Consider the following 26,731-nt stretch of genomic DNA (forward strand, 5'->3'; position numbering starts at 1 on the left):
CTCCCATCACAAAACAGAATCACAATCACAGTCATAAAGTGCCACGTAGATTAACACACACCCTCAGAACACTACATCACAGACATGCCTATCACACACTCCACCATACCTGGCCCCGTCCCATTTCACATAGGGACCGACAACCACGAAACCCGTAAATCCATAGACCAACACATATCCACACTCGGCACCATTGCACACACATAGGCCTTACGCAGCCTCACACACCGCACGAGCCTTTGTTGTGGACACTGCTGCAGAATCACACAACAGCACACACATCAGCACACACGCCCCTCCCCAGTGAGCAAAAGCCCACAGGGCACAATCGCCAAAGCATTGCTAATTGTGAATGACAGGCAAAAAGGTGCACACAGAGTGACACACAGCACAATAATTCACAGAAATAGATCACGCGACACCATCCCACACACTTCCCACACTACACACATCATATAGTATAGTGCGATCACATACACCTCTGCTGTACCTGCAAACACAACCCAATGCCCCCACCCACATGCCACACACATCCCATCTCGGTATGCACACACACAGGCTTGGCTAGCACACACACCTTGGCCTGCCACACACACACACACACACAACACCCCATCAGTTACCCACTGAAGCCTAAGGAGTGTCACAGCCTCTCACCCCCACCCCTTGCTCTATGAGGAACACCCCACACTTTCCCTAGGGCCTGTCGAAGGGGCAGAGAGCAAGGGAAAGCTTGTCCCTGTAGTTTTCTCGGAAAGTGGGAGTGGATGTGTGGGGGACACAGGCAAGGGGCACAGAGTGAGCCTGGTGTGTATGGGGGGTGGGTGGGTAGTGAAGGTTACGGACCTGGTCAGGGAAATATGTGAAAGGCTAAAATAAAGGCTAGAGTGAGACACACACAAAAAGATAGAAACAGAGAGACAGATATTCAAAGCCGAAGAGAGACAAGCGTGGACGAGGAGAGAGGGCCAGAGAGTAAAGGCGGCGTAGGGAGTCAGCTTCTTTGGCTTTCCCCAGCACCCAGAGCCTCGGCCCAATCCTGTACTCTGACCCATCCCCATCCCTCCCTGCTGTCCCTTGTTGCCATGGTAATAGGGAGGCCGAATATGCAGCAAAGGAGGCTGGGCCTGCAGACCTGGCCTGTCTCCATGGAGACTGGGGAAGGGGGGGGAGCCACATCTTCTAGCCCAGGTGGTTGGCACCCAGGTCCCCTCTGCAATTCTGCCCCCTTCTTGGGGGCGTGTGTGGTGGGGGGAGGACCCATATCATCCCTCCCCCCCACACACCTTGCCTGTTTCTGGCAGGGATGGGCCTGGACCATGGGGAAAGGGATGGGGGGACAGGGACAGAGATGCCTAATAGGGTGTTTGGATCCCTGGAGATTCTAGGCTCTCTCTCCTCCATTCTCCGGTTGTGCTGGGGGAGACCTTGGCCCCCCCACATGACACCCCAGATACAGGCTATGTCCCCCCCTTATGCACTCCCTCCTCAGACACTAGCCTGGTGAGACTGATGACTGTGCACCGTGCTCCCAGCGCGAGGCTCTGCGGAAGTTGAGGGGGAGGAGGGAAGACTTAGGAAGGTCACAGGGATGGACAGGGACAGGGGAGCTCAGTGAGAGAAACATAAGGAGAGACTTAAGAAGAAATAGACACAGTTCAGGAACAGATAGAGGCCGATACAGACAGACTGACTGACAAAGACAGAGAGGCCAGCAAAGTCAGATGAGAAAACAGATGGAGGGAAACAGAGCAACAGAATTGCTCAGTGAAGGTGACAGAGAGACACAGGGACATAGACAGCCAGGCAGAGACACATTTGGCAAACTGGGGAGACTCAGAGATAAAGACCCAGGAGATACTTGGAACAGAAATGGGGACAAGTGGGAGGACTCGGAAATGGGGAGAGACCTTAGAGATCAGCTGCATGGTATTGGGATCGAGAAGTGGAGAGACCAGAAATCATATTCTAGTCACCTCAACACACAGAGTTCGGCCCAAGGGCAGAGACATTGATTAAAGTCTGTGCAGTTGATGTGCGGACCAACAGAGACACTGAGACCAGCTCGCCCCCACACCTGTCCCGGAGGGGCACACACACAAGTGCCAGGGGCACAGAAGGGTCCAGGTGGAGACTGGGGGGGTCCTGTGTGTCAGGCGGGGTCTCCTGAGTGTGGCCTCCCCAAGGACCGAGAAGGCAGGCAGGCCCTGCAAGGGAGACAGGGCAGTGTGCTACAGTCGCGCCGGGCCGGTGCTGAACGGACAGCTCCCGGCTTCCGGCAGCGTGCCGGAGAGAAGGGCCCAGCCTCTCCTCTCCCCCACGCTGTCCCACTCAGTCTGGCTTCCCTCACCGCTCCGGCCCTCTCCTGTCTCCAACTAGTTGTCTTTGGCTTCTAGTCTCCAGCCTGTCTCTGTCCCACCTCATCTCTCCTTCTCTCAGCCCCAGTTCCCCAGGGTCTCTTAACTTTCCTGCTTCATCTGTCTCTCCGTCTGTCTCATCCCTCTCGTCCCCTTCTCCATTCTACCTCACCTCATCACGGTTTGTCTCTGTCTCTCCCCGCCTTTGCCCGACTCTCTACTCCTCCCTCTCTGCCCCCCTCCTTGTCTCTCCCCAGCTCTCCCTCTCCCCCACCCCTGCCCCATCTTTTCCTCACCCCACCTCTCCATCTCTCCCCCTTCTACTCGGCCTCGTTATGGCTCTCGCTGTGTGACCTTCACTCGTCCTTTCTCAGCTGCAGTTTCCAGGGGAAACCTCCAGCGGGGCGGGGGAAGGCGGAGACAGAAAGCAGACCCACCCCTCTCCCCTGCTCAACCAGTCCTTCAGCCACCCCCGTCTACTGGGATTTCTCACTTCCTCTCCTGGGGACTGGGGAGGTACATTTTCAGCCGAAACACAGGGTCACAGTCACAGACAGGTGGAGATGGCCCCACGGACGTATGTACACACACAGGCACACAATTAACAAGTTACCAAATCACCCTGGCCCAAGCACACACCTGCCACTTGCGTGGCCACCCCAGGCAGGGTCACACTGAGCAGTTCACTCACCCTCCCCTTCCCCCAACCCCATCTGGTTTCTGTCTTTCTGTGTCTCCGTTCCCTGGTGTCTCCTCCTCCCCAGATCCCTGCATCTCTCTCCATCTGTCTCAGGGTCTCTGTCGCAGCCTCCTTCTGTCCTGAGAGAAGGTCAGTGGAGAGGGGCCAGCTGCCAGGACCTGGGCTAACCTGCTGGCTGAGGGCAGGGCCCAAGGGTGGAGAGAGTCCAGGAGTGACCATCCAGTGTGTGGTTCTCAGCAGACTCCCTGGGGAGCCCGAGCCTTTAATGCCCTCATACCTCCAGGAAATGAGACCCAGGTATCCCCAGTTTTTGGGGTTTTGTTCTTTTTTTATTCCAACAGGGACCGGGGTGTGGCAGGGGGAGGGACGGGGGCCCAACTGACCTCCTCCCTGGGGGGTGTCTCATAGAAATTCCGAGGTTTCTCCCCAAAAAAAAGAGAGAAAGAGAAGAGTTGAGGGGCGCCAGGGGACACCCATATGCCCAGAGGCCCTCCCGTTCTCCAGAAGTGGGGAGGGCTGTGTCAAGTCTTGGGGAGCCTGAGCAGTCCCAGGATGGGGCTCTCCTCGCGGACTGCTTTCCGCTTCCGGAACGGCCCCGCAGTCCCCGGCCCCCGGAGTCCTCGATTCCTGCGCTCCTCCTGTCCGCAGTAGGGGGGCGGCGCGCAGTGCGGGGTCCGCGGCACCCTCTGGCAAGTCCACTAGGGGGCGCAGGAAGGCTCCGGAGCCGGGCCTCGGACGACACCGTGAGCCGAAGGCAAAATCGCGGCGTCCGGAGCACCGGGGCACAAGTCCCGACCCTCGCCCGCTGGGGAAGCGGGGGCGGCCCGGGCTCCGTCCCTGCGGTCAGTCCCGCCGCCAGCCCGGCTCCGCCCGTGGTCACTCGTGTTCGGCCAGCTCGCGGGGGCCTGCGGGGCCTGGCCGCGGCCGGGGCGGGCTGGTGGCTTCGGCGGGGGCGCCTAGGCCACGCGGGGGCGCGCCGGCCCCGGACGCCCGCAGCGCCTGGATGCGCCGACACTCCTGGCAGACGCGCACGTGGGTGCAGGGCGTGGGGGCGGGGGGCCGGGCCCCGCCAGGCGGCCCCGGGTCGTCCAGGAGGCGCTGGGGGCCCCCGTGCGCGCCGCCCCCATCCCCGCCCGCGCCGGCCGAGTAGAGCTTGCCGTTGCTGAGGCGCATCTCGCGGACCGCGCGCAGCGACAGCAGGGCCCGGCTCGCGCCGCCGGGGCGCCGGCGCCGGCGGGAACGCGACGTCTTGCGGCAGGACACCGCGTGCCGCAGCTCCTGCAGCATCTCCTGGCACACCGACACCTGTGGGCGGCGCAGGGCGGGGCGCGGTGGTCACGGTCCGTCGCTCGCTCTCCTCGCCGCCGCCCCCTCGCCTGGCTTCTGCGTCCTCTTTCCCTTCTCTGCCTCGACCCCCCTCACCCTGCGCCCCCGGGCTCCACTCCTCCCCTCCTCTCCCCTCTTAGCCTCCGCTTTTCGCGTGCTCTGTCTCACCTCTCAGCCTCTCTCTCTGCTTCCGTCCTCGGGTTTCTCCCTGAGCCTGCCCTCGCCTCCTATCCAGGCCCCTGTCTTTCCCTTTCTTGTCATTCCAAAGTCTCTGAGTCCCTCCTGCTTGTTTTCCATCTTCTGCCTCTAACTCATGCTACCAACTATGGCAAGACCTATTTACTGAGCGCCTGCTGTGTGCAGGGACCAAAACAGGAAGTCCCTGCCCTCGTGGAGGTTGTATTCCAGCGTGCAGAGACAAAACTAACAAAAATGTGAATGCAGGGAGTATGTTAGCCCGTGATGAGTGCTGGGGAGAATAAAATTGGCAAGAGGTGGGGAGCGATACTGCATCTGGAGTAGGATATTAGGGAAGACGCACCAGGAAGACCTTCAGTAAGACTGCAAGGCTGTGCAGGACAAAGGTGCCGAAAGGGAACCGGGTGGTTTGTGGGAGGAACCACAAGCAGGGTAGGGTTGCTGGAGTGAGGTTCCCAGGGGAGAGAGAAGACAAGGTCGAAGAGCAATGGGGCCCACAGGCCACTGTAAGGGTCCGGCTTTTATTCTGAGTCAGGTGGGAGGCACTGGGGAGCTTTAAGTAGAGGACTGCTGTACACAGGATCTCCCTGGTGCTGTGCTGAGAACAGACGGAGGAGGCCAAGGGCGAGCTGAGTGGCAGTGGCCAAGGAGGTGAGAAGGGGCTGGATTCTGGGTGTATTTTGAAGGTGGAGCCGAGAGATCCAAGGGAGGCATGAGACAGAGGGGAGAGCCAAGGGTAATCACATCTTGGTCTGAGCAAGGAGAATGACAACATTGCCTGGTGCATGGGCAGGAGCTCTGCCTTGGCCATGTGATGTTAAGTGGGTTACCTGTCAGACATCCATGGGAAGATCAGAGTTCACAGACCCTGGGTCCAGGGAGAAGTCCCTGTGAGGGATGCTCACTGGGGGTTATGGCAGGCGGCTCCCTAGAGTCCTGCCCTCCAGTGTTCCCACCCTGTGTGGTCCCCTCTGCCTTTATATCAGGGCTGCTGTGTGACCAACAGAATACGGCTGGTGGCTTCTGCTGGGTTGGCCCTTGGATCACTTGCTCTGGGACAAGCCAGCCCAGCCGCCACGGCGTGAAGACACCCAAGGAGCCCTACGGAGAGGTCCCTGTGGGAGGGACTGAGGCCTCCTGTCAGCTGCCATTGAGTGTGTATGTTCCCCATGTTCTTTATTCTATCCTAGGATGTTTTGACACAGAGAAAACCTTGCTGGTCAGGGAGAGAGGGGCCTTTCCACAGCTAGATTCTTAGGGGTAGCAGAGGGCTGAGAGCCCATCTCTCATATGCAAACCAACCGATCCCAGCTTGTACCCCCACCCTCCAGCTTAAGCTGACTCTCACACCAGGCTGCCCTAAATCACCCAGGACCAGGTACACACAGCTACAGACCACCCTCTAGCCCTGAGCCCACCGACATTATCCACACTAGCCAGTTCTAAGCTGTTTTGCCTGCCCGGTGCCCCAGTGCCATCTGTGGCCTAGGCTTTCAGCTCCGGTTCCTGACCAAAACCTGGTGCTTCCCCTGTGGCCCTACGTGGGTGGCATCACCCCCTCCTGGAAAATGTAATAAAAATCTTCTTTCGGTGGCATTGGCCTCTCCGTGTCATCACTTAGTCACCTCCATAAATCAAAATCCTGCAAGTACATTTGGAGACAATATGCCACCTTGGAAGTGGACCCTCTGGGTCCAGGCGAGCCTTCGGCCAACATCATGACCATGACCTCACCAGAGACCTTGGCAGCCAGAACCACCCGGCTAAGCTGCTCTGTAAACTGATGTAAGTTTGCTGTTTTGAGCTGCTGAATCTTAGGAATGTTACATGGTAATAGACAGCTAATAAAGGTCATCAGTATAGCGGTGGTCTTACAAACCATTTGGCTGGATGGGGTCACCAAGGGGTGGAGGAAGACACAGAAGAGTCCAGGACGGAGCCCTAGAACCCCTCAACAAAGGACGGGCCACAGAGGAAGGAGAAAGGGGGGGCATAAGCATGAAGAGAGGGTTTTGAGGCGAGAGCTCAGCTGTGCCAAAGCCCATCACTACCTCACGTATGACGAGGCCTGAGACCTGGGCTGGATTTGGGCCTGGGTCACTGGTGACAAGCAGCTTCAGTGGGGACGTGGATGGGAGTGTGTCGGAGACTAGATGCAGCACAGGAACTGATGCAGCAGAAAGACACTCTTTCAAGGTTCTACGGTTAGGGGAGGAGTGGGGGTAGTGGCCAGGAAGGGAAGCGGGGTCAAGAGAAATTTCTGGAAGATGGGAAAGCTGATAGCACGTCTGTATCCTGACAGCCTTGATCCAACAGAGAGGAGGAAACTGATGGTGGGCGGAGGGAGCAAAGAACCGCTGAGGGATGTCCTTGGGGGGGGGGGGGCGAGAGAGGAGATGGGGGCACAGGGGAGGGTGCCTCAGCTGGAATTATGGGTATTCCCTCGGAGTAACCGACAGGGCGAGTGGAGAAAGACAGGTGCCTGGATGTGGAGAGGTCTGTATGCTCTCCTCTAACTCCTCCGCTTTTCTCAGGGAAGTGGAAGTAAGGTCAACAGCCAAGGTGAGGAGGGGGAGGGGGCTGGGGCCTGGAGAGGCGGAGGTGGACCCGTGAGGGAGCGAAGGGGCACGAGTGGAAATGGAGGAGTGTCACTGGGCAGCACCGGCCCCGTGGAGCTGGGACCAGCCAGCAAGCCCGCTGTCTTCCAGCCACACCCGCTGCCTTTTTGTCACTTCTCAGTTCTCCTTGCTTTACCCCCTGCCCCTCCCCACTCCTTCTCCCCAGCCCTTCTTTCCCCTGCATCCTCACCCCTGCCCATGCCCGCTTTCCCTCCTCTGGCTTTCCTCACGCCCGGCTTCCCTCTCCCTTCTGTCCATACGCACCTCTCCTCGGACCCCCTTTGCCCCTGGGGGCTCTCGGATCCTCTCTGCGCCCTGCTCCTGGCCCCTCACTGCTCCTAGACCCCCTCCAGGAAGGCTACCAATGCCACAGTCTCCATGCCCCTCCGCCCCTGACACCCCCTTTCTCCCCCACGCCCTCTGCCAGCCTCCTCACCTCTTCGGACTCTGCCGACCTCCGTGTGGACCATATGAATTCCATGACCGCCACGAAGACGGCAATGATGAGGCCACAGATGAGCACGACAAAAATGCCACCAATGTTCTCCATGCCCAGACCTGGGGGTCGAGGGGGAAGTCACAGGGTGGGGGCTGCATGGGCACGGGGGCTTTAGAGGGCTTCGGGATGGGCGTGGGGTGTGGGGGAGCTGACCTTTAGCTCGATGATCCTCCTCCTTGGGGCACCGGCCCCCCTCCCACCACTTGCGCTTCAGGATCTCCAGCCGGTTGTTCTCCTGAAGCTGCAGGATGGCCAGGGTGATCTCATCCCGGAACGGGGAGCCTGCACCGGACGGACAAGGGGGTGGACTGGCCGTCGGGGCCCCGGAGCCCTGCCCGCCCAACCCCCAACTGCCCCCTCACCACGACCCTTCCTCCTGCCTCCGCCGCATCCCCGGGGCTCTTCCCCCTCTACCTTCAAGTCTGACCACTGCTTGCCACCTCCGCTGCCACCACCCTGGGCTGGGCCCCCACTAGGCCTCATGTCACCTTTGTCACCGTCCCCTCCCTGCCGTGCCCCTCACCTCCCCCCACCAGCCAGAGGGACAACTTCAGAAACAGTCATAGAGCTTGCCTCTCTCGTGCTCAAAATTCTCCAATGGCTTCCCGACACAGAGAGCACCAGGTCCTTCCCTCGGCCTCGAGATCTGGGGTACACTGACCCCGCCACCTGAGGCTCCTGCTGCCCCCGGGGCTCTCTGTGCCAGCCACACCGGCCTCCCGGCTGTGCCTCGAGTCCTCCAGGCACAGTCCCACCTCAGGATCTCTGCCTGGAACGTTCCTTCCCTCCTGTCACTCAGGCCTCTGCTCGCCTGGTGCCTCCTCAAGGGGTCTTCTCCAATGACCTTCACTTAAAATGGCACCAAGCACCCCCTCCCTGTCAGTCCCTTCCCCTTACTTCACCTCAGAGCAGTTATCACCACCTGACATCACTTTATAAAGCTGCGTGTTTATTGTGTCCTTGCCGTCTGCGCCCCTGGTCGAAGGCAGGAGGCTGGGCGCTTCGCGGCCCCCTGCTGTGGTCTTCCAGCACAGTGCGTGCCACACACAGTAGGGCATCAGGCAATCTGCTCAGTGAATGAATCTCCAGCCACCTCTCTCCTCCCTACCCTCGGATCCTCTCCTCAAACCATCCTTCCGTCCCAAACACCCCACACGTGTCCCGTCCTGTCATTTCCTCAGTCACCACACCTCTTCAGCATTTCCCAGGTGCCAGAAACTGGGGACATGGGCAGGTGGAGTCATTAGTATTCAGCAGCCCCTATGATGTGCCGGGTTTGCAAACCCTTGGTTAACGGACATTAATTCAAGTCCCTCATGATCCTGGTATTACCGGGTGTTACCACCCCCATTTTCTGGACCAGGCAGGTGACATTCCTGCCTAAGGTCATGCACGGAGTCGGGGGGGGGGTGGCGTGGAGCTGGGATTTGAATCCAGGTCGGTGTGACTCCAGAGCCCGTCCCCCCGAAGCACCGGGCTGCTAAGACTGGAGGTCATTTGTTACGCAGTCATAGATAACTAACACAGTAGTCATCAGCTGATAGATGGATTTAAAGGTCAAAATGTCAAGATTTGGTGATAAAATTGCTGGGTTTCCAGCACTGAGCCCTGAAAAAGCATGTCCAAGTCTCCCAGGCAGACCCATCCCTGCCCCCGTCCCTTCCATCATCTATATTCTGAGCACCTGCTCTGAGCTGGGCTGTGGGCTCCGTGCAGAGACTGTAAGGTACATAAACCCAGGTCTTCCCCCTCAAGGGGTCCTCGGGCCAAAGGGGAAGGGGGCAAGTGTCATGGCCTGCAAGTACTGGGCTGTGCACAGTCACACGGGATTCTCCCAACAGCCATGGAGGGCTGGAACTGACTGCTGCCAGGCCCGTGTTTGCGGGTTGAGGGCAGAGGCTCAGAATGGCGGTGACATCCGCCCAAGGCCACGCACAACATACCCGGCCTGCCACAGGGAGGGCCTGGCCCAGTCCCGGGCCGGCTCACATGGCTTGGTTTCGGAGACCCAGGGCCCCCTCCACATTCCCCAGCCCCAAGGCTGCCATACCCAGTGGCATGCCGATGCCGTAGCCCTTGGTGTCGAGGAGGCCCCCGATCTGGGTGAGGTTGCAGTTGAGACGCCGGTGGTACTCGTTCATGGTGGACTCGAGCAGGAAGGCGTAGCGGGAGTTGAGAACACGCGCGATGCCTTCTTCCGTGCTCTTGACAAACACACTGGGCTGCTTCGACTGCATGTAGTTCCACATACGCTGGTACGTCTGGTACCGTGAGTTCTGGGAGGAGGGGGGGACACGGGGAAGTCAGGTGAGGGTCTTTCCACCCCCTGCATTTCCCCTGAACCCCGTGCCCTGCCCTCCAGGAAGTCTCTCTCAACTGGAAAGAGTGAGGAGACCAGAGGAAGGCAGGAAGAGCCAAAGTCAGAGGAGAGGGACAAGACAGATTGCTCAAGGTCAGGTCCAAGCCATCTGCACGCCCACCAGGCCAGCGAGGGCCCTGAGGACAGAAGGCTTGGGAAGAAGGAGCCATGGTCTATCCTTTAGCCCCTCTTCTCTCTTCCACCCCTGGGCCTGGCTCAGCCTGACACCCAGCCCTGTCTTCCGAGTGCTCCCAGGCCTTATGCACAGAAGCTCAACCGCAAATTTACCCAGGGCCCAGCCTGGGTCGGGGAGACCTGCAGCATGCCAAATAGGACCATTTACTTCCTTTAGGCCCTGCAGGAACCTTCTGGCGAATGCCCCACCCTGCCCCAGTTAGAGCCCCGAGGGAGAGGCCTGTGGAGGCCAAGCTGGGGATGACCACCCCCGTCACTACTCCTGACACACGCCTTCCTTCTCTGATCTGATGTTCAGACGCTGCTCTTCCTATGTGCCCCACAGGCCCCTCCCCAGGGCTCAGCCACCTCCCAAACCTACTTCTCTATTTTTCCCAGCTGCAAACTGGTCCCACAACCCACCAGCGAGACCTCCTCTCCTTCATGCTTCAACCAGTGGCCCCTGCCCAGCTCCAGCCCCCCTCGGACCATTAGTCTACCCCTGTTTGCCCCAGAGGGAACTTTCAGCTCTAAACAGGTCACCCCTGCCCAGTAACTATTCCCACCTCCCCACTTCCAGGTCCTAATCTCAGCCCTATCTTGGCATTTAGGGCCTCTACAGTCACTCAAGCCTCCTTGCCAGGCTTGCTTTCCTTTGATTCTTTCCCACCACCCCATAATACACAGGGACGCACACCTTTCATCTTGAAGGGCCTTGCCTTCCTCTCTGCTGGCCCATTTTCCCAGGCCTGACCCTTCTAGCAGCCTCCATGACCCCATTTGGCCCATCTAGCATTGATACAACATTAGATCCCATATCTGCCTCCCTTCTGTTCCCTGGGGGGAAAGTCCAGTTTCTCCAGCCAAACAGCAACACTCCCTGTGACCCCACAAGTGTGTCTTCTGCTTCTCAGCTTCCCTGACTGTCATGACAATCAATCCCTCTGACCCAGGAGGCCCTGCCCAGCCCCACCCTGGGCAGCTATGCACGATGGGGATACCAACACCAAGCCTGGGCAACTTCAAAGGCCCCCACCTGAAAGAAGGTCATGGTGGAGCCAGCATGGATGGTGCCATACTCAATGTTGGTCTGGTCTGCCAGGTCATCAGCTGACTCCACGGGCACCTCCATGCGCTGCACGGTGAGGAAGGCAGCCAGGTTGGCCGTGTAGGAAGAGATGATGATCAAGGTGAAGGCCCACCTGAGGGGGAGAAGGAGTGAGCTACAGTCTGGAGGCCCTCGCCCCCTGCCACCCTCCCACTGTGGCCATGCACCCTGTTGGTGGTGCCACTCTTAATGACCTCAGCATCTAGAAGGCTCAGTGACTGCTGACTAGTGGGAAGGCTGGAAGCACCGATTCTAGAGCCAGACTCCCTGGGTTTAATACTGCTTCCAGAGATTTCCACTTTCAGATATAAGAGAATAAGATATCCTGAAAATACCCTCCCACCATCAACAACTAGAGAATTAGACAGAATATAGAAAACTATTTAAAGACGTAGGACAATAGGCATCACAGGACTGTAATCCCTGAGGAAAAAAAAGCAACGAAGTGAGACTTATCGTTGCCCAGGCTGTCTGGCTGAATTTAGTTTATAGAGTGAGGTGCCAGAAAGGGAAACCCAAACAGTCTGGCAATCTCATGAGTTGCAGAGGTGGAGACCAGAGAGGCCAAGATGGCTAAAATTTGTGGGACAGGGAACCTAAGGAGAGGCAGCTGCACAGAGAGAAAGGATTCCATAAATGTGCACAGAGTCCCCTTGAGTCTTTGGCTGAATATCAATCTGTGTACACATAGGGTGGAACCCTAAGGGGCCAGAGAAGAACCGCTTTCAAAGACAGAACAATTCCCAGGGTTTGCAGAACCTTTTGAGATCTCTCCAGCCTGAGGAGCGAGATCTAACCGAACAGATGAGACATTCAGTAGAGACCCCAAAGGACAACATATTACAAATAGAGTTAAGCCAGCCCTAGAATAGACTATGCCAGATCTCTAACAGCTTTAAAAAACAGGCCTGGAAAGGATCAAAATTATCCACAAGGAATTTAACTGCCCACCAGAGAACGTCCAAGACTCTTTAAAGTAATACATTCAACAATGTAAAACAATGTAAAATTCAAAATGTCTGTTATCCAATAAAAAATTACCAGATAGGGGTGCCTGGGTGGCTCAGTCAATTAAGCAACTGACTTCGGCTCAGGTCATGATCTCACGGTTTGTGAGCTCGAGCCCTGGGTGGGGCTTTGTGCTGACAGCTCAGAGCCTGGAGTCTGCTTGGGATTCTGTGTCTCCCTCTCTCTCTGCCCCTCCCCCACTCACACTCTGTCTCTCTCAAAAATAAACAAACATAAACAAATTTTTTTAATGAAGAGATTTTTAAAATGAGGAATATGTCTTTTATATTTACCCACACATCTACTATTTCTGGTATTCTTTGTTGCTCCACGTGCATCCAAGTTTCCATCTAGCATTAGATGGAAGAACTTTTACCTGAAGAACTTCCCATAACTTTTCCTTTGCTTTTAAAAAAGATTTCATTTTCATTTAAAAAACTTTTAAACATTTATTTATTTTTTGAGAGACAGAGACAGAGTGTGAGTGGGGAGGGGCAAAGAGAGAAGGAGACACTGAATCCGAAGCAGGCTCCAGGCTCTGAGCTGTCAGCACAGAGCCCGACAGGGGCTCGAACTCACCAACCATGAGATCATGACCTGAGCCAAAGTGGGAAGCTTAACTGACTGACCCATGCAGGCGCCCCAGAAAGATTTTATTTTTAAGTAATTTCCATACCCAACGTGGGGCTCGAACTCACAACCCAAGATCAAGAGTTGCACACTCTTCTGACTGAGCCATCCAGGCACCCCCGTCCCCAAAATAACATTTCTTGAAGCGCAGGCCTGCTGGCAATTAATTCTCCCAGCTTTTGTTTGTATGAAACATTTGTTAGTGGATCTTTGAAGGATCTTTTTGATGGATATAGAATACTAGATTGACAGGTTGTTTTTCCCTTTCAGCACATTTGTGCATTGTCTCCTGGCTTGCATACTCTCTGACAAGAAGTCTGTTGTCACTGTTATTTGATTCTTGCGTGTGTCGTCCGCCCCCCCCCCCGCCCCCACCTTCTGGCTGCATGAAGACTCTCTTTTTATCACGGGTTTTCAGCAGTTGATTATAATGCGCCTTGAAGTGCTTTGTGTGTATGTGTGTTTATCCTACGTGGGTTTTATAGAGTTTCTTAGATCTGCAAGTTTATAATTTTCATCAAATTTGAAAAAGTTTTCACCATTACTTCTTCAAATTTTTTTTTTTCCTGTTACTCCCTTTTTCTCCTCTCCTTATGGAACTTCAATCACTTATGTAAGACCACTTGCTGTTTTATTCCTCAGGCCACTTAGACTTTGTGCCCATTGTCAGTCATTTTTTCCCACTGTGACTTCCATTTGGATTCTATTCTGTCTATTCTATTCTATTGCTGTCTTCCAATTCTCTTTTCCCTTCTGCTGCAGTGTCTGATCTGTATAAACCATTCCAGTAAAATTTCCCATTCAAATGTTGTATATTTCATCTCTACAAGTTCCACTTGCTCCTTTTTTATATTTCTCTCTGCATTACACTCAGGTTTTTCTTTATATCCTTGAGCATTCTGAATATATCTATAACAGCTCTTTAATACCCTCATCTGCTAGTTCCATCATTCTGCCAATTCTGGGTCTGTTTCAAATGAGTGACTTCTCTCTCACAGTTTCCTGTACCTTTGTATATCTGGTATTTTTTTTTATGTAAAAAATTTTAAATGTTTATTCACTTTTGAGAGAGAAAGAGACAGATTGTGAGCAGGGGAGAGGCGGAGAGAGAGGGAGACACAGAATCCGAAGCAGGCTCCAGGCTCTGAGCTGTCAGCACAGAACCTGACATGGGGATCAAGTCCACGAACCATGAGATCATGACCTGAGCCTAAGTCAGACGCTTAACTGACTGAGCCACCCAGGCACCCCCTCTTTATTTTTTAAAAGATTTTATTATTAAGTAATCTCTACACCCAATGTGGGGCTCAAACTCACAAACCCAAAATCAAGACTTGCAAGTTCCAGGGGTGCCCAGGTAGCTCAGTTAGGTCTCTGACTTCAACTCAGGTCATGATCTCGCAGTTTGTGAGTTTGAGCCCCGCATCGGGCTCTGTGCTGACAGCTCAGAGCCTGGAGCCTGCTTTGGATTCTGTGTCTCCCTCTCTCTCTCTGCCCCTCTCCTGCTCACGCTCTGTCTCTCTGTGTCTCTCAAAAATGAATAAAAGTTAACAATTTTTTAAATAAATAAACATAAAAAAAAAGACATTTACTGTTTAAGCAAATACACACACATATACTCCTAATATATTATGGGGCTCATAAGACAAGTAGAAGTAATCTACATGACAAGAATAGCTCAAAAGATAGGAGGAGAGATGGGAGCATACTGTCATAAGGATCTCCATCTTATGTGAAGTCGTACAATGTTACTTGAAAGTATTTTGTAATCAATTAAAGATGCATATCGTAAACCCAAAGCAGCTACTAAGAAAAATTTAAAAAGAAGTATGCTATTGAAGTATGCTTCAATGGTAGACATGAAACAGAATCCTAAATATCTCAATAAATCCAAAAGAAGGTAGGAAAAGAGGGAAAAATGAATCAAAAGAGATGGAACAAATTACAAATAAATAGCAAGTTGGCAGATTTAAACCCAACCGTTACAGTAATTACATTAAAGGTAAATGGTCCCAACCAAGGGCTGGCAAATGATGGCCCACAGGCCAAATCTGTCTTGCTATCGGCTTTTGCCCAGCCCGCAGGTTAAGAATGGTTTTCACATTTTTAAATGTTTAAAAAGAAATTGAAGAGTATTACTTCAAGACACGTGACATATAAAATTCTATTTTCAGTGTCAATGTCCATAAATAAAGTTTTATTGGAACACAGCCACACTCATTCATTTATGTATCGTCTGTGGCTGCTTTCACAATACAGTCAGAGCTGATTAGTTGTGTCAGAGACCGGATGGCCAACAAAGCCTAAACTATATACTATTTGGCCCAATACTGACAAAGTTTGCCAACCCCTGCTCCAAGACGTTAAGTACATGCTGCCTATAAGAAACCCACTTTAGGGGTGCCTGGGTGGTTCAGTGGGATAAGCATCTGGCTCTTTTTTTTTTTTTTTTTTAACATTTATTTATTATTGAGAGACAGAGAGAGACAGAGCATGAGCATGGGAGGGGCAGAGAGAGAAGACACAGAGTCCGAAGCAGGCTCCAGGCTCTGTGCAAACAGCTCAGAGGGGCTCGAACCCACAAACTGCGAGATCATGACCTGAGCCGAAGTCGGATGCTTAACCGACTGAGCCTCCCCGGAGCCCCATCTGACTCTTGATTTCAGCTCAGATCATGATATTGTGGTTCGTGGGATTAAGCCTCTCATCGGGCTTTGTGCTAAGTGTGGAGCCTGCTTGGGATTTTCTCTCTCTCTCTCTCTCTCTCTCTGCCCCTCCTCCGCTGTGTGCACCCAGGCACCTGCTGGCTCGCTCTCTCTCAAGATAAATATAAATAAACTAAACAAACAAACAAAAAAAAAAAAGAAGCCACTTTAAATATAATGATCTGGGGCATCTGGGTGGCTCAGTCAGTAAAGAGTCTGACTCTTGATTTCAGCTCAGGTCATGATCTCATGGTTTGTGGGCTTGAGCCCTGCATTAGGCTCTGTAATGACAGTGCAGAGCCTGCTTAGAATTCTCTCTTTCTCTCACTTTCCCTCTCCCCCTCCCCCACTCATGTGCCCTCTCTCTCTCCCCCTAAAAAATATACATACATACATACATACATAAAATGATCCAGGTAGGTTGGAAGTGAAGGGATGGGAAAAGATATGCTACACCAACACTAAGCACGAAGAAGCTGGGGTAGCTATGTTAATATCAAATACAGGTAACTTCACAGCAGGCATATTACCAGGAATAAAGAGGGGGCATTACACAATGACAAAGGGATCAATTCATCAAGACAACATAACAATCCTAAACATTTATGTACCTAATTACAGAGCTTCAACATTCATGAAGCAAAAACTGTTAGAACTGAAAAGAGAAATAGACACGATTTCTCCACAATTACAGGTGGAGATTGCAACACCCCTCTCTCAATAATTGATAGAACAGGCAGACAGAAAATCGGTATGGATATAGAAGCCCTGAACAGCGCTATCAACCTACTGGCCCTAATTGCCATTTATAGCACACTGCGCCCACTGACAGCACGTTCTATGCAAATGCACACAGAACACTTACCAGGATAGACCATATGCTGAGCCATGAAACAAGTCTCAATACATTTCAAAGGATGAAAATCCTACAGAGAATATTCTGACCACAATGGAACTGAACAAGAAATCAATAACAGAAAGATATCTGGAAAATCCCCAAATCCTGGGTCTATCACTGCCTAGCTGTGTGACTTTGGACTCACCTGTGAGCTAAGACAGTCACAGGCTGCCCCTCCCAGGGCTGTGGGAAGAGTGAGCCACATCTGACACAGAAGGAGCACCGTGCGTGTGTGCGCTCACTATCTTGGTGACTTGGGAGAAGAGGCACCCACTGGCCTTGCTATGGAGCCCAAGAGCAACCACTTGTCTTACCCTGACCCTTTCTGGCCTCCTGCCTGGCAGGTGAGCGTGGCCGGGCTCCCTGCAGATAGTCCAGATCTGTGGGGCATGAAGACAGGGAGAGGCTGGGAGAGCCTCCCAGACCCACTCACCCCCTCCAGCAGATAGTAACAAACACAGCAGCTAACCTTTGCTGAGCACACATGTACAGCGCTATGCTAGGCCCTGGGGTGGGGGTGGAATAGAGGACAGAGGGATGAATAATACAGCCTCCCGCAAAAGAAAATCAAAACCCGACATGCAAAGACCCAGGGTCTGACACAACTCTCCAGAAACCAAGTCCCTTCAAACCCACTGCAAGGGCCAATGTCATTCACTCAAGACAAAACTGTTCAGTGCCTAATACATAGCAGGTACCACCTTGACCCCAAGGATACAGCATGGCTGACTGGTGATAATGACTGGGCAGGGGTTGGGCGGGGGGGGGGGGCGCTCACTGGGACAGAGCAGGGGGACACAGATGGGGAGCCTGAATTGGAAGCAAGGATGTGCACTCCATTTTGGACAAGCTATTTTGGGGATGCCTGTAGAGCACACATGGGGAGGGTCTGGAGGTGAGGACTTGGTAAGCATCAGTTACAAAATGCAAGGGGAACCAGGGCTGGATGAGAAGGCCTCGGAGCGTACAGAGTGGTGGCCCCCGGCAGGGAGAGCCCCCTAGGAGGCGTCTGAGGAAGACGCGTGGTTAGGTGTTGGGCACCCTAGTGGCTCCTGGTGTTGTTGGGTGGGGGCAGGTGTCCAGCAACGCAGTCCAGTCTAAACAACAGGGAAAATCCAGTACCCGACTCTCTGACCCTCACTCCTTGGTAGACAAAAGCCAAAAAAATGTCTGCATGGTTGTAACAGAAACCGAAATTTCTAGAAACGCATGCATTGTTCAGATTGAGGAACAACCAGATGTTCTTGTGTTTGAAAGTGTGCCAAGAACCCCTCACCGGTTTGGAGCTCAGGCCTCTGACACAGCAGCCCTGCTCACGGTATCTGAGTCACCGAATCAAGACTCTTGGAACAGTTGTGTTAGTAAATCGCCACGTGCATGGTGATTTGTGTTTGTGCAACCACACTCATTTACCGAATAGCTCAAATTGTCAAGTCTCAGGTGTCCACATGATTCTATTAAATGGTCTCACTTCTCGTAATTTCCAATGTACCCATTACAAGCGAATGCAGCCACCTGACTCCCGCGTTCTGTCTTCTAGCACAGCCCCGCCCAAGCATTTATGCATCACTATCCTATTACTCTATCATAGATCACTCCCCTTTCCCCCCTTTGTATTGCGATTAGGGCGTATTACCAATTTGTTTCAAATCACATGTGTAGGTAGGTGTGCAAGGAGATATATTACCCTTGAATTTCATCAGGGTAGGAAAGCGGATGTTATAAAATGTTTGTCGTAAAATGAGGGCGCTGGGTCTGCAGGCACTGTCACGTCACTGGTGTGGAATGAGGAGCTCCTTGTGAGAGACGGCGAGGGTGGTCACCACCCCCTCCCCCCGCCCCTGCAAAATGAAACAGAGGATCCAAAGCGGGAGGAGGGAACCAGAGGGCCACTACAGCCTGGAAGCAAGGAGTTTCTAGAAGGAGGGTGGCCTATATGCGTGTACTGGATGCATCAGTAAGGGGGTCCTATGTGACCCTGGTGGGGCCAGGGGAGGGAGAGCCAAGCTGCTGGCTAGATCTGAGGTTGCCAGGAGGACTCTGAGGACAGGACGCCTTGAGGAGGAGTTGAGGAAAACAGCAAAAGAGTGGCTGAAGACACGGCCTAGGAGCCTACCTGAGGTGGATGGACCTGAAAGTATGCAGGGTTCAGGGAACAGGAAAGAGGGAGCCCCAACGACTACCTTGCGAGAGTGACCAAGGGGGAGCCCGAGAGGATGGGGCTGAGGTCAGGCATAACCTCAAAAACATGGATTTTGAAGGGCGCCTGGGTGGCTCAGTCATTTGAGTGTCTGACTTTGGCTCAGGTCATGACCTTGTAGTTCGAGCCCCACATCGGGCTCTGTGCGGTCATTGTGGAGCCCACTCTGTATCCTCTGTCCGCCCCCCTCTCTGCCCTTCCCCCACTCATGCTCTCTCTCAAATTAATTAATTAATTAATTAATTAATTAATAAAAGAAAACACACACACACACATTGGTTTTGAGGCAGAGCTGTCCTGAATGATGACGAGGCCTTGGGTGTGGCTGTAGGAGGCTGGGACCCCCATGCACACTGAAGATGAGGGGCTCAGGAGGTGGGTTCAGGGCCCTCCGGCAACCAAGTCCCCTAGGATACTGGCCCCGGACTGCCGAGTCACCGTGCTGGGGTCACATTTGAAAACTAACAAACATCTGTTGAAACATCCACTCACCGAGCGAATGTGTGGGAGGGCTGAGAGTGAAGACGAGAGTGAGCTTGGGGTCAAAGTCTCCAGTGAGAGGGGGCGTGACTGGGAGCTTCCAGGGTGACGGTGATGGGTACAGGCGGAGAACGCCCAGCTGAAGAGGTCCCTGACCCAGGAGCAGAAGGGACGGCCTGCAGAGAGGAGGTCACCGGTCCGCCACCTGGCCTGAGGATGTGGCCGTCTCTGTCACATCAGGTCTCTGGCCTGTCTGGAATGTTCCTCCCTCTCCTGGGCGTGGACACCTCTGTTTTAGCTTTTAGGACTCAGCCTAGGTGTCCCCTCCTCAAAGGGGCTTCCCGGAGTGACCACGTTCCCTGCTGTTCCCTCTCACAGTGCCCTGTTTGTTTCATTTAGTAGTTTGCATGCATGCTGATACGAGTGTGACATTGACAATGTGGGTAGGTTGCAGGTGGGGTATGTAGGAGGCAGAAGAAAGCTCCTCCTCTCGCCCCGCCCCCAGAGAGGTCTACGTCCTAAGCCCTGGAACTCATGAGGTATTGTCCCCTTATAGGGTGAAAAGATCTTTGCAGAAATGATCAAGTTAAGGAATGTGAGTTGGGGGAGATTATCCTGAATGATCTGGGCGGGCCCAGCGGTATCACAAGAGTTCTTATAAGTGGAAGAAGGAGGTTAGAGCCACAGAGAGAGATACGAGGATGCAATGCTACTGGCTTTAAAGACAGAGAAAGAGGCCACAAGCCAAGGAGTACAGGTGGCTTCTAAATGCTGAAACAGGCAAAGAAATGGATTCTGCCCTGGGCCTCCAGAAGGACCCAGCCCTGCCAAAACCTGGACTTTAGCCTAGCGAGATTTCCGATTTCTCACCTCCAGACCCATATGATGTTTATGGGTTTATGTTGTTTGAAGCCACTAAGCCTGTGTAACCTGTTGCAGCAGCGATCGGAAACTAATACAGGGTATGTAACACTTGAAATGATGCCATTCCCAAAAAATGTCATCGAGACCCAAAAGGGTCAAAGACAGTGGGCCAAGCGAACTGCCGACAACTTGCTCTGTGGTAGTTGTTCCCACTCAGTTGGGACAGAAAAACCTGCACCCATTAAAGGTTAGTCAGGAACAAGTTTTGAATGAGACAATGTCTTTGGGATTCACTTGTTCCTGGAACAAAATGGGACGTTCCTGTGTCTGTTTATTTGCTTAGCTATTTATTCTGGGTTCCTCTGCCTCTCGAGGCCAGATTCTTCACCTGAGTGCCTGGCACAAGGAGGGGCCTGAGAAGCATCTGGTGAATGACTGTCAATGCGTGAATTCTAACCGACAGGGAGGAGGGGAGGAAGAAACGCTCTTCCAGAAGGACCTGGGGAGGAGGCTGGGCTCAGGTGGCGCTGGGGTGAGTGGCCCCGGGGAGAGAGCCTGCTCGGCCTGGCCCTGCCTCGGGAGGAGTACGCGGTCTCAGCCCTCTCATGCATAAGACCAGGAAGATGCTGGCCTATCCGGTGCTCCTGAATTTTCAAGAAAAGTGAGAAGTCTGGATTTGTGAGTGGATTTGCCCAATTTTTAAATGTTGCTAACTAATTCAAATGTTTACAAAACCTGGGTGGCTCAGTCAGTTAAATGTCCAACTTCAGCTCAGGTCATGAGCTTGTGAGTTCAAGCCCCGTGTCAGGCTCTGTGCTGACAGCTTGGAGCCTGGAGCCTGCTTCGGATTCTGTGTCTCCCTCTCTCTTTCTGCCCCTCCCCGGCTCTCTCTCTCTTTCAAAAATAAACAGACATTTAAAAAACCGTGGTCCAGACACAGGTTGACAGTGTCTGGTCTCTGACATATGACTTCTTGGAGCTTGTGATGGGGGCTAAATAGGCTCTGTCCAGGTTACTGGGGTCCCCAAGGGACTCCCCAAGGAGTATGTGTCCCTGGACCGTGCAGGCTGCCCCCAGTCTCTGTGACTGCCTGCGCGTGTACGAGTCAGCAATAGCCATGTGTATGCTGTTCCAATTATAATTCTCACGTCAGAAGAAGTACTTTTCTGCAACAGCCCAACTGAATCCTGCGGCATGGGGATTTTTATCCTCAGTTTTCAGATGAGGAGACTGAGGCATGGAGAGAAGATGTGGCCTACGCAAGGTCATACAGCTAGTAGCGGGCAGAGCTGGGGCTCAGCTCTCTCCACCCCATTCCCCGCCACACAGTTGCCAGAGGGGGACCAGAATCCACCCAGGCTTGGAAGGGGCCCTCCCCACCCAGGTTGGGACAGACAGAAGGCCTCTTACCAGACTCCGCTGACGCAGCGTGTGGACAGCGCCCGGGGCATGATCTCCGAGCCTTGTTGCATGAAGCCCCCTACAGGGAACCAGAGGCTGTTGCCCAACGTGTACTGGTTCTCCAGGATGTGGGGGCGTGCCCGCAGGCACGGGTGTGGGTTATACCACTCGTAGGGGCTCAGCCTGTGAAGAGACACGGGGGCAAGGGGTGGATGGAGCCAAGGTAGAGGAAAAAAGGAGAGAAACAGAGGAAAGCGACAAAGACACCATGATGTGAAGAGATGGGGGGGGGGGGGGGCAGTGAGAAAAAGGAGGGAAAAGAGAGACAGAGAGAAACAGAAAGAGATACACACAGAGGGAAGAGGAAGAAAGAAACAGAGAGAGACACACACAGAAAAGGCAGAAAGAGATGTATAGAGAGACACAGAGGGAGAAAGAGAGAGAGAGAGAGAGAAAATGGAAGTGGGGGGGAGGGGAGAGGCCCAGACAGAATGCGCAGGTCAGTCACGGAGGCCCCAGCCCACGCCTCTTCCCCGCCTCCTTTTCACGGGCAGCAGGCAGCGGACTCACCTGGCGGCCAGGAACAGGACGCAGCTGACAGCCAGGTAGGCGAGAAGCATGAAGAGCCACACGGCAGGGGAGAAGGGGTCCAGGAAGGAGAAGTAGCCAGGCTTGCGGCCCTGTGGGGGGAGGGAGTGAGGCCCGGAGCCGCCCTGAGCTCAGCTGCGTCCCCAGCCCCCGCCTCGCCAGGCGCCCGTGAGCCCGAGTGGCCCATCAAGGTCCAGCCCGCAGCCTCTGCTGCCCTTGGGGACACAGGTGTCGTGCCCACCACCAGGCTCCTGCCCCACAGCCTCCGCGTCTCCAGGGGAGCCCTACCATGTGCACGCGGTAGAGGATGCTGATCCCCAGGGTCATGAAGGGTTTGGAGAAGTCGATGACCTTCTCCCGCTCGGCTGTGATGGTGAACGCGGCCACAGCCAGGTCTGCCTTCTGCTGGAGGGGAAGCAGGGCGGGGGCAGAGGGGTGGGCCAGGGAGACAGACGGGCGGTTAGGGAGAAACGCCCCGAGAGAGCTCTCGAGAGAGAGATCAGCAGAAGCGGAGACACCGGCAAAGAGAAAGGATGAAGACAGAGGGGCCAGGAGCCTACACCAGGTCCAGAATGGCACCCTGGGCCCCAAACTGGAACCCTGTCATCTCACGTCTGCCGGAAGAGGCTCCCGAGGCCTCTTCCCGGCCCAGCCGCCCCTCCCCATCCTGTCAAGTTCACTGCTAAGGCCTTGCTTTAACAACACCCCCCACCGACCCGCATATCTCCCACCTCCCCCACCACCCAGGTCCTGGAGACAGCCTGGCATTGGTGTTGAGACGCCCGGGTGGTGACCCGTTCAGGGCCCTTGTCAGGCCTTGGTTTCCACTTCTGTCTTCAGAGTCAACAACTCGGAGCACGTACTATGTACTGACTCTGCACCAGGCTCCACACTAGGTAACACTTTCTATAGATTACCTTGAATCCTCCTTCCAACAGCTCCCAGAGGGCCACCGCTAGCCCCATCTTATAGATGGAGAAACTGAGTCTCAGAGAGGCAAAGGTACCAGTCAGCAAAGGCAGGAGCTGGGGACCTTAACGCAGAGGTGGGACCTCTACTCTCCTGCCACCGGCAGGCACTGGCGACCTACGCGTGTGCATGAAGGCGCCCCCCAGACACAGGACCAGCGCCCAGCTCGACGGAGGGAATGACCTTGGGGGGAGCTGCACGTGGTTTCGAGTGGGGGATGGGCGCCAGGGGTCCGGGTCCGAGGTGGCGAGGGTGGGGAGCGGGTGGGGTGGGACGCGCAGAAGGGTTTGGGTTAGGGTCTGGCTGGCACGCCCAGAAACCCTGATCCGAAAGGCTCACTTTGCTCCAGCTCAAGAGGACTCGGCCGGCCTTCAGCTGTGGGCTGGACACAAGACTGGGGAAAAACCCAGCGCTCCGCACACCCTCCCCGCCACACAGACGTACACACGCATGGCACCCGTGAGCACTGTGCACGGTCGTGTCTCTGCCACCACTGACGTGTGCGCACCACACCACGTCCACACACACGTGCTAAGACACAGGCTGACCCAGGGACGCACCACCCACATAGGTGCAGGCGGACAGACTCATGCCCTGTCCACAGTGCGGGGAGGGGCGGAGACACACGGCGGAAGGGCCTCCCCGGGAGGCGCGGGCACACACTGGCACACGCGGCCCTCACATGCGTACATACATGACGGAGCAGGCAAGGCAGGGCACTGGGAAGGGCCCGGTGCGGGAATGGGGAGCCCCGGCTCTGCCCTGAGTTCGCTGGGTGACCTCGGGCAGGGGCTTCCACGTCTCGGGGCCTCAGTTTGCTCATCTGCAAAATGGGGATGAGGGTGGGGCAAGATGTCTCACACGGCTCTCCTGGTCCTGGGATTGGGGCCCGGCTCCCAGGATATCCCTTCCAGGCATACTGACTCTCCCCCAGGCCTCAACCGGGCCCCAGAATTGACTCCAAATTCAAGCAGAGACCACCCGCAGGGCTGAAATAAGAGCTGAGGTCCCAGGAGACTGGCCCAGGAGGAGACACACGCTCACCCAGGAGGGGCTGAGACTGGGCACACACGAAGTAATACAGGTCTGGACAGAACTGGGGCGGGGAGGGAGATGGCACCAGCCTCAGGGTGACTTGAGGGCAGGGAGAGGGCACAGCCCCAGAGCAGAATCCAGAGGCGGCGAAGTGTGGCAGGGGCCCAAAACCTGGCTGGATTGGGGGAATTCCTCGATGGGGACAGTGAGGAGCATTTTGCCCCTCCTTATGCACTTGCCTCTCTTCTAATATGTGAACTGCCAGGAACAGCGTCAGCTCACACAGGAATCCTATTACTTACAGGTGCCCATGGGAAGTGTGCCCTGGGAGGGCTCTCCACGGGGGGCCCCGAGTCTCTACTTCAGAAGGCAGGAGGCAGTGGCTTCTCGGATGGGCTCAGGAGGGCACTGGTGGTCCCTGGGTCAGGTGCCAGGACCCCACTTCCTCCCTAACGGGCTCCCAGCTCCTTTCTGTCCCATCCCTTGCTCTGCTCACTAGCCTCCTCACCCACTTGGAGACCTCACCTAAGGCTCACACCAAGGCCAAACCTGCTCCTTCCCTTTCCCGAATTCTCCACATCTCCTCTAGCAGCAAGAGCAGTGGTTCTGCTGCAAAACACAACTCAGATCTGTCCACTTCTCTCCATCCCCCCTTCCAGGCCCCCATCATCGATGTGTCTCTCCTGACAACCTCATTAGCCAGCTCACCAGCCCCTCAGCCACCACTCAGAACACCACAGTCCAAGGGGTGCCTGGGTGGCTCCGTCGGTTAGGCGTCTGACTTCGGCTCAGGTCATGATCTTGCGGTTTGTGAGTTCGAGCCCCGTGTTGGGCTCTGTGCTGACAGCTCACATTCCGATTCTGTGTCTCCCCCCTTCTCTGCCCCTCCCATGCTCATGCTCCATCTCTCTCTGTCTCTCAATAATAAATAAATGTTCAACAAATTTAAAAAAAAGAAAAAAGAATACCACAGTCCAAAGGGAAAGTCCTATTTAAAACTCTTGGGTGGCTTCACACTGCACCTAAAATAAAGCCCTTTTCCAGACAAGAGGCCCCAGGTGATGTGAGACCCACCTGCATGCTGGCCTCACCTCATGCCCTTTCCCCTCACCCACTCGGTTCCAGCTACAATGGCTGCCTTTTGTTCTTCAAAATGCAGTTTCATTCCCCTCCTCAGGGCCTTTGCATGTGCTCTGTAGCTCTTCCTCAATATTCGAGGCTTAGTTCATACCTCACTCTTTTAGCCCTCCCCATAGTGGCATCCAGACAGATTGCACTCACCTCCACCCCGGGTCCTGTTTCTCATATTACCCATTACCCTGGGTGTTTTTTTTTTTTTTTAATGTTTATTTATTTTAGAGAGAGAAAGACAGATTGAACACACCGAGAAGGGACAGAGAGAGACAGAGGATCTGAAGCAGGCTGTGCACTATCAGCGCACAGCCTGACTCGGGACTTGAACCCACGAACCATGAGATCATGACCCGAGCGGAAGTTGGACGCTCTATATCCTGCTTAGCACTAGTGAAGATGAGCCTGCCATTTGCTTATTAACGGACTGTCTTTCCTACTAAATTACAAGCTCCTTGCCTATCTGGTTAGGCACAACCTACACGGAGCTTCCCAACAAATACTGTTGGAGCTTGGCCAAGCCTCGCCTCTCTGGACGGCACCCAGGGCTGCTAAAGTTCCCACCATATCCCTGGGCCTCTGGCTCCCTCTCGCGCCAGCTGCTCTCTGGCCTCTGTATCCCTGAATACACCACTTCCTCCGCCCGAGGCACCCCACTCTGCCCTGCAGAACTGGACCCACCCACTCCTACAGGGTCCCCTTGCTCCCTCTCTCCTCTGCGGCACCTTCTATGGGCTCCCCACATGCCAGGCCCCCCTTGATCTATCACAGCATTGAGCTCAGTTTGGAAAAGATCTGTTTGCTTTTCGGCTTCTGCTACCAAACCTGCAAAAGCAGGGCCAGCTGGATGCATCGTTGTCTCCTCTGCTGAGAGCCTGGGAATGTCACCCCTCCTCAGGGAGCCTCCCAGAGCCTCCCAAACAGAGATAGCTCTCCTTTCGTGTTTCATGGAGCCGCACATGGGTCTAAAGGCTCACACTTACACAGCACGTACCCCATGGCCACCATTTTGGGGCGTCCCCTCCCCAGAATAGTCCCCAGAGGGACCCTGTCCTTCCCACCATTGAAGAAACAGAGACATAGTAAGGGTAAGTACCTGGATGTAGCTGACCCCAGGATTCAGAACTGGTCCCCCTTCTGAGGAGTGTCACCTGTCTACTGTCCCCACCCTCCATGGCCGGGGGCATCTCAGGACAGGGTCCAGGTGTGCAACTCCTCTCTGGTCCCAGGGAGCTCCCAGGAGATGGGTGCTTTGCAAATGACTAGAGTGAGCAGGTCCTTGAACTTCTTGTGAACACACAGCAAACTCGGCCCCCACCCTGTCCCCAGCGTTGTCCCAGGCTTCTGCCTGGGGTCCCCTTCACACCCCCCACCCCTCACTTCTGTCCCAAGCTGTCCTGATTCTGCTCCCCTAACACCTCTGGAATCGCTTCCCTCCTCCTGCCCAGATGCCAGCATCTCAGGACTGGAAAGTCCAGCCAAC

General features: G+C 54.6%; 1 protein-coding gene across 7 annotated transcripts in view; it reads right to left on the minus strand.

Annotated features, from left to right (window-relative positions):
* Window positions 1-3,282: 3,282 nt before the first annotated feature.
* GRIK5 (glutamate ionotropic receptor kainate type subunit 5) overlaps window positions 3,283-26,731 on the minus strand; it is a 57,864-nt gene continuing 34,415 nt past the window's right edge. For 5 of the 7 annotated variants that reach the window (XM_045442166.1, XM_045442161.1, XM_045442167.1 and 2 more), the window contains 9 exons: window positions 23,777-23,905; window positions 22,402-22,515; window positions 22,096-22,205; window positions 21,535-21,708; window positions 11,268-11,433; window positions 9,749-9,974; window positions 7,852-7,980; window positions 7,636-7,757; window positions 3,283-4,362 (listed from right to left, as the gene is read on the minus strand). In XM_045442166.1, the coding sequence (XP_045298122.1) occupies window positions 3,934-4,362; window positions 7,636-7,757; window positions 7,852-7,980; window positions 9,749-9,974; window positions 11,268-11,433; window positions 21,535-21,708; window positions 22,096-22,205; window positions 22,402-22,515; window positions 23,777-23,905 (1,599 nt within the window). In that variant the 3' untranslated portion in view covers window positions 3,283-3,933. Of the gene's footprint in view, window positions 4,363-7,635; window positions 7,758-7,851; window positions 7,981-9,748; window positions 9,975-11,267; window positions 11,434-21,534; window positions 21,709-22,095; window positions 22,206-22,401; window positions 22,519-23,776; window positions 23,906-26,731 lie in introns of all 7 variants that reach the window. The other 2 variants (XM_045442162.1, XM_045442164.1) reach the window with 2 other exon arrangements.

This window comes from Leopardus geoffroyi, chromosome E2 (genome assembly GCF_018350155.1).
Source record: "Leopardus geoffroyi isolate Oge1 chromosome E2, O.geoffroyi_Oge1_pat1.0, whole genome shotgun sequence".
NCBI lineage: Eukaryota > Metazoa > Chordata > Mammalia > Carnivora > Felidae > Leopardus > Leopardus geoffroyi.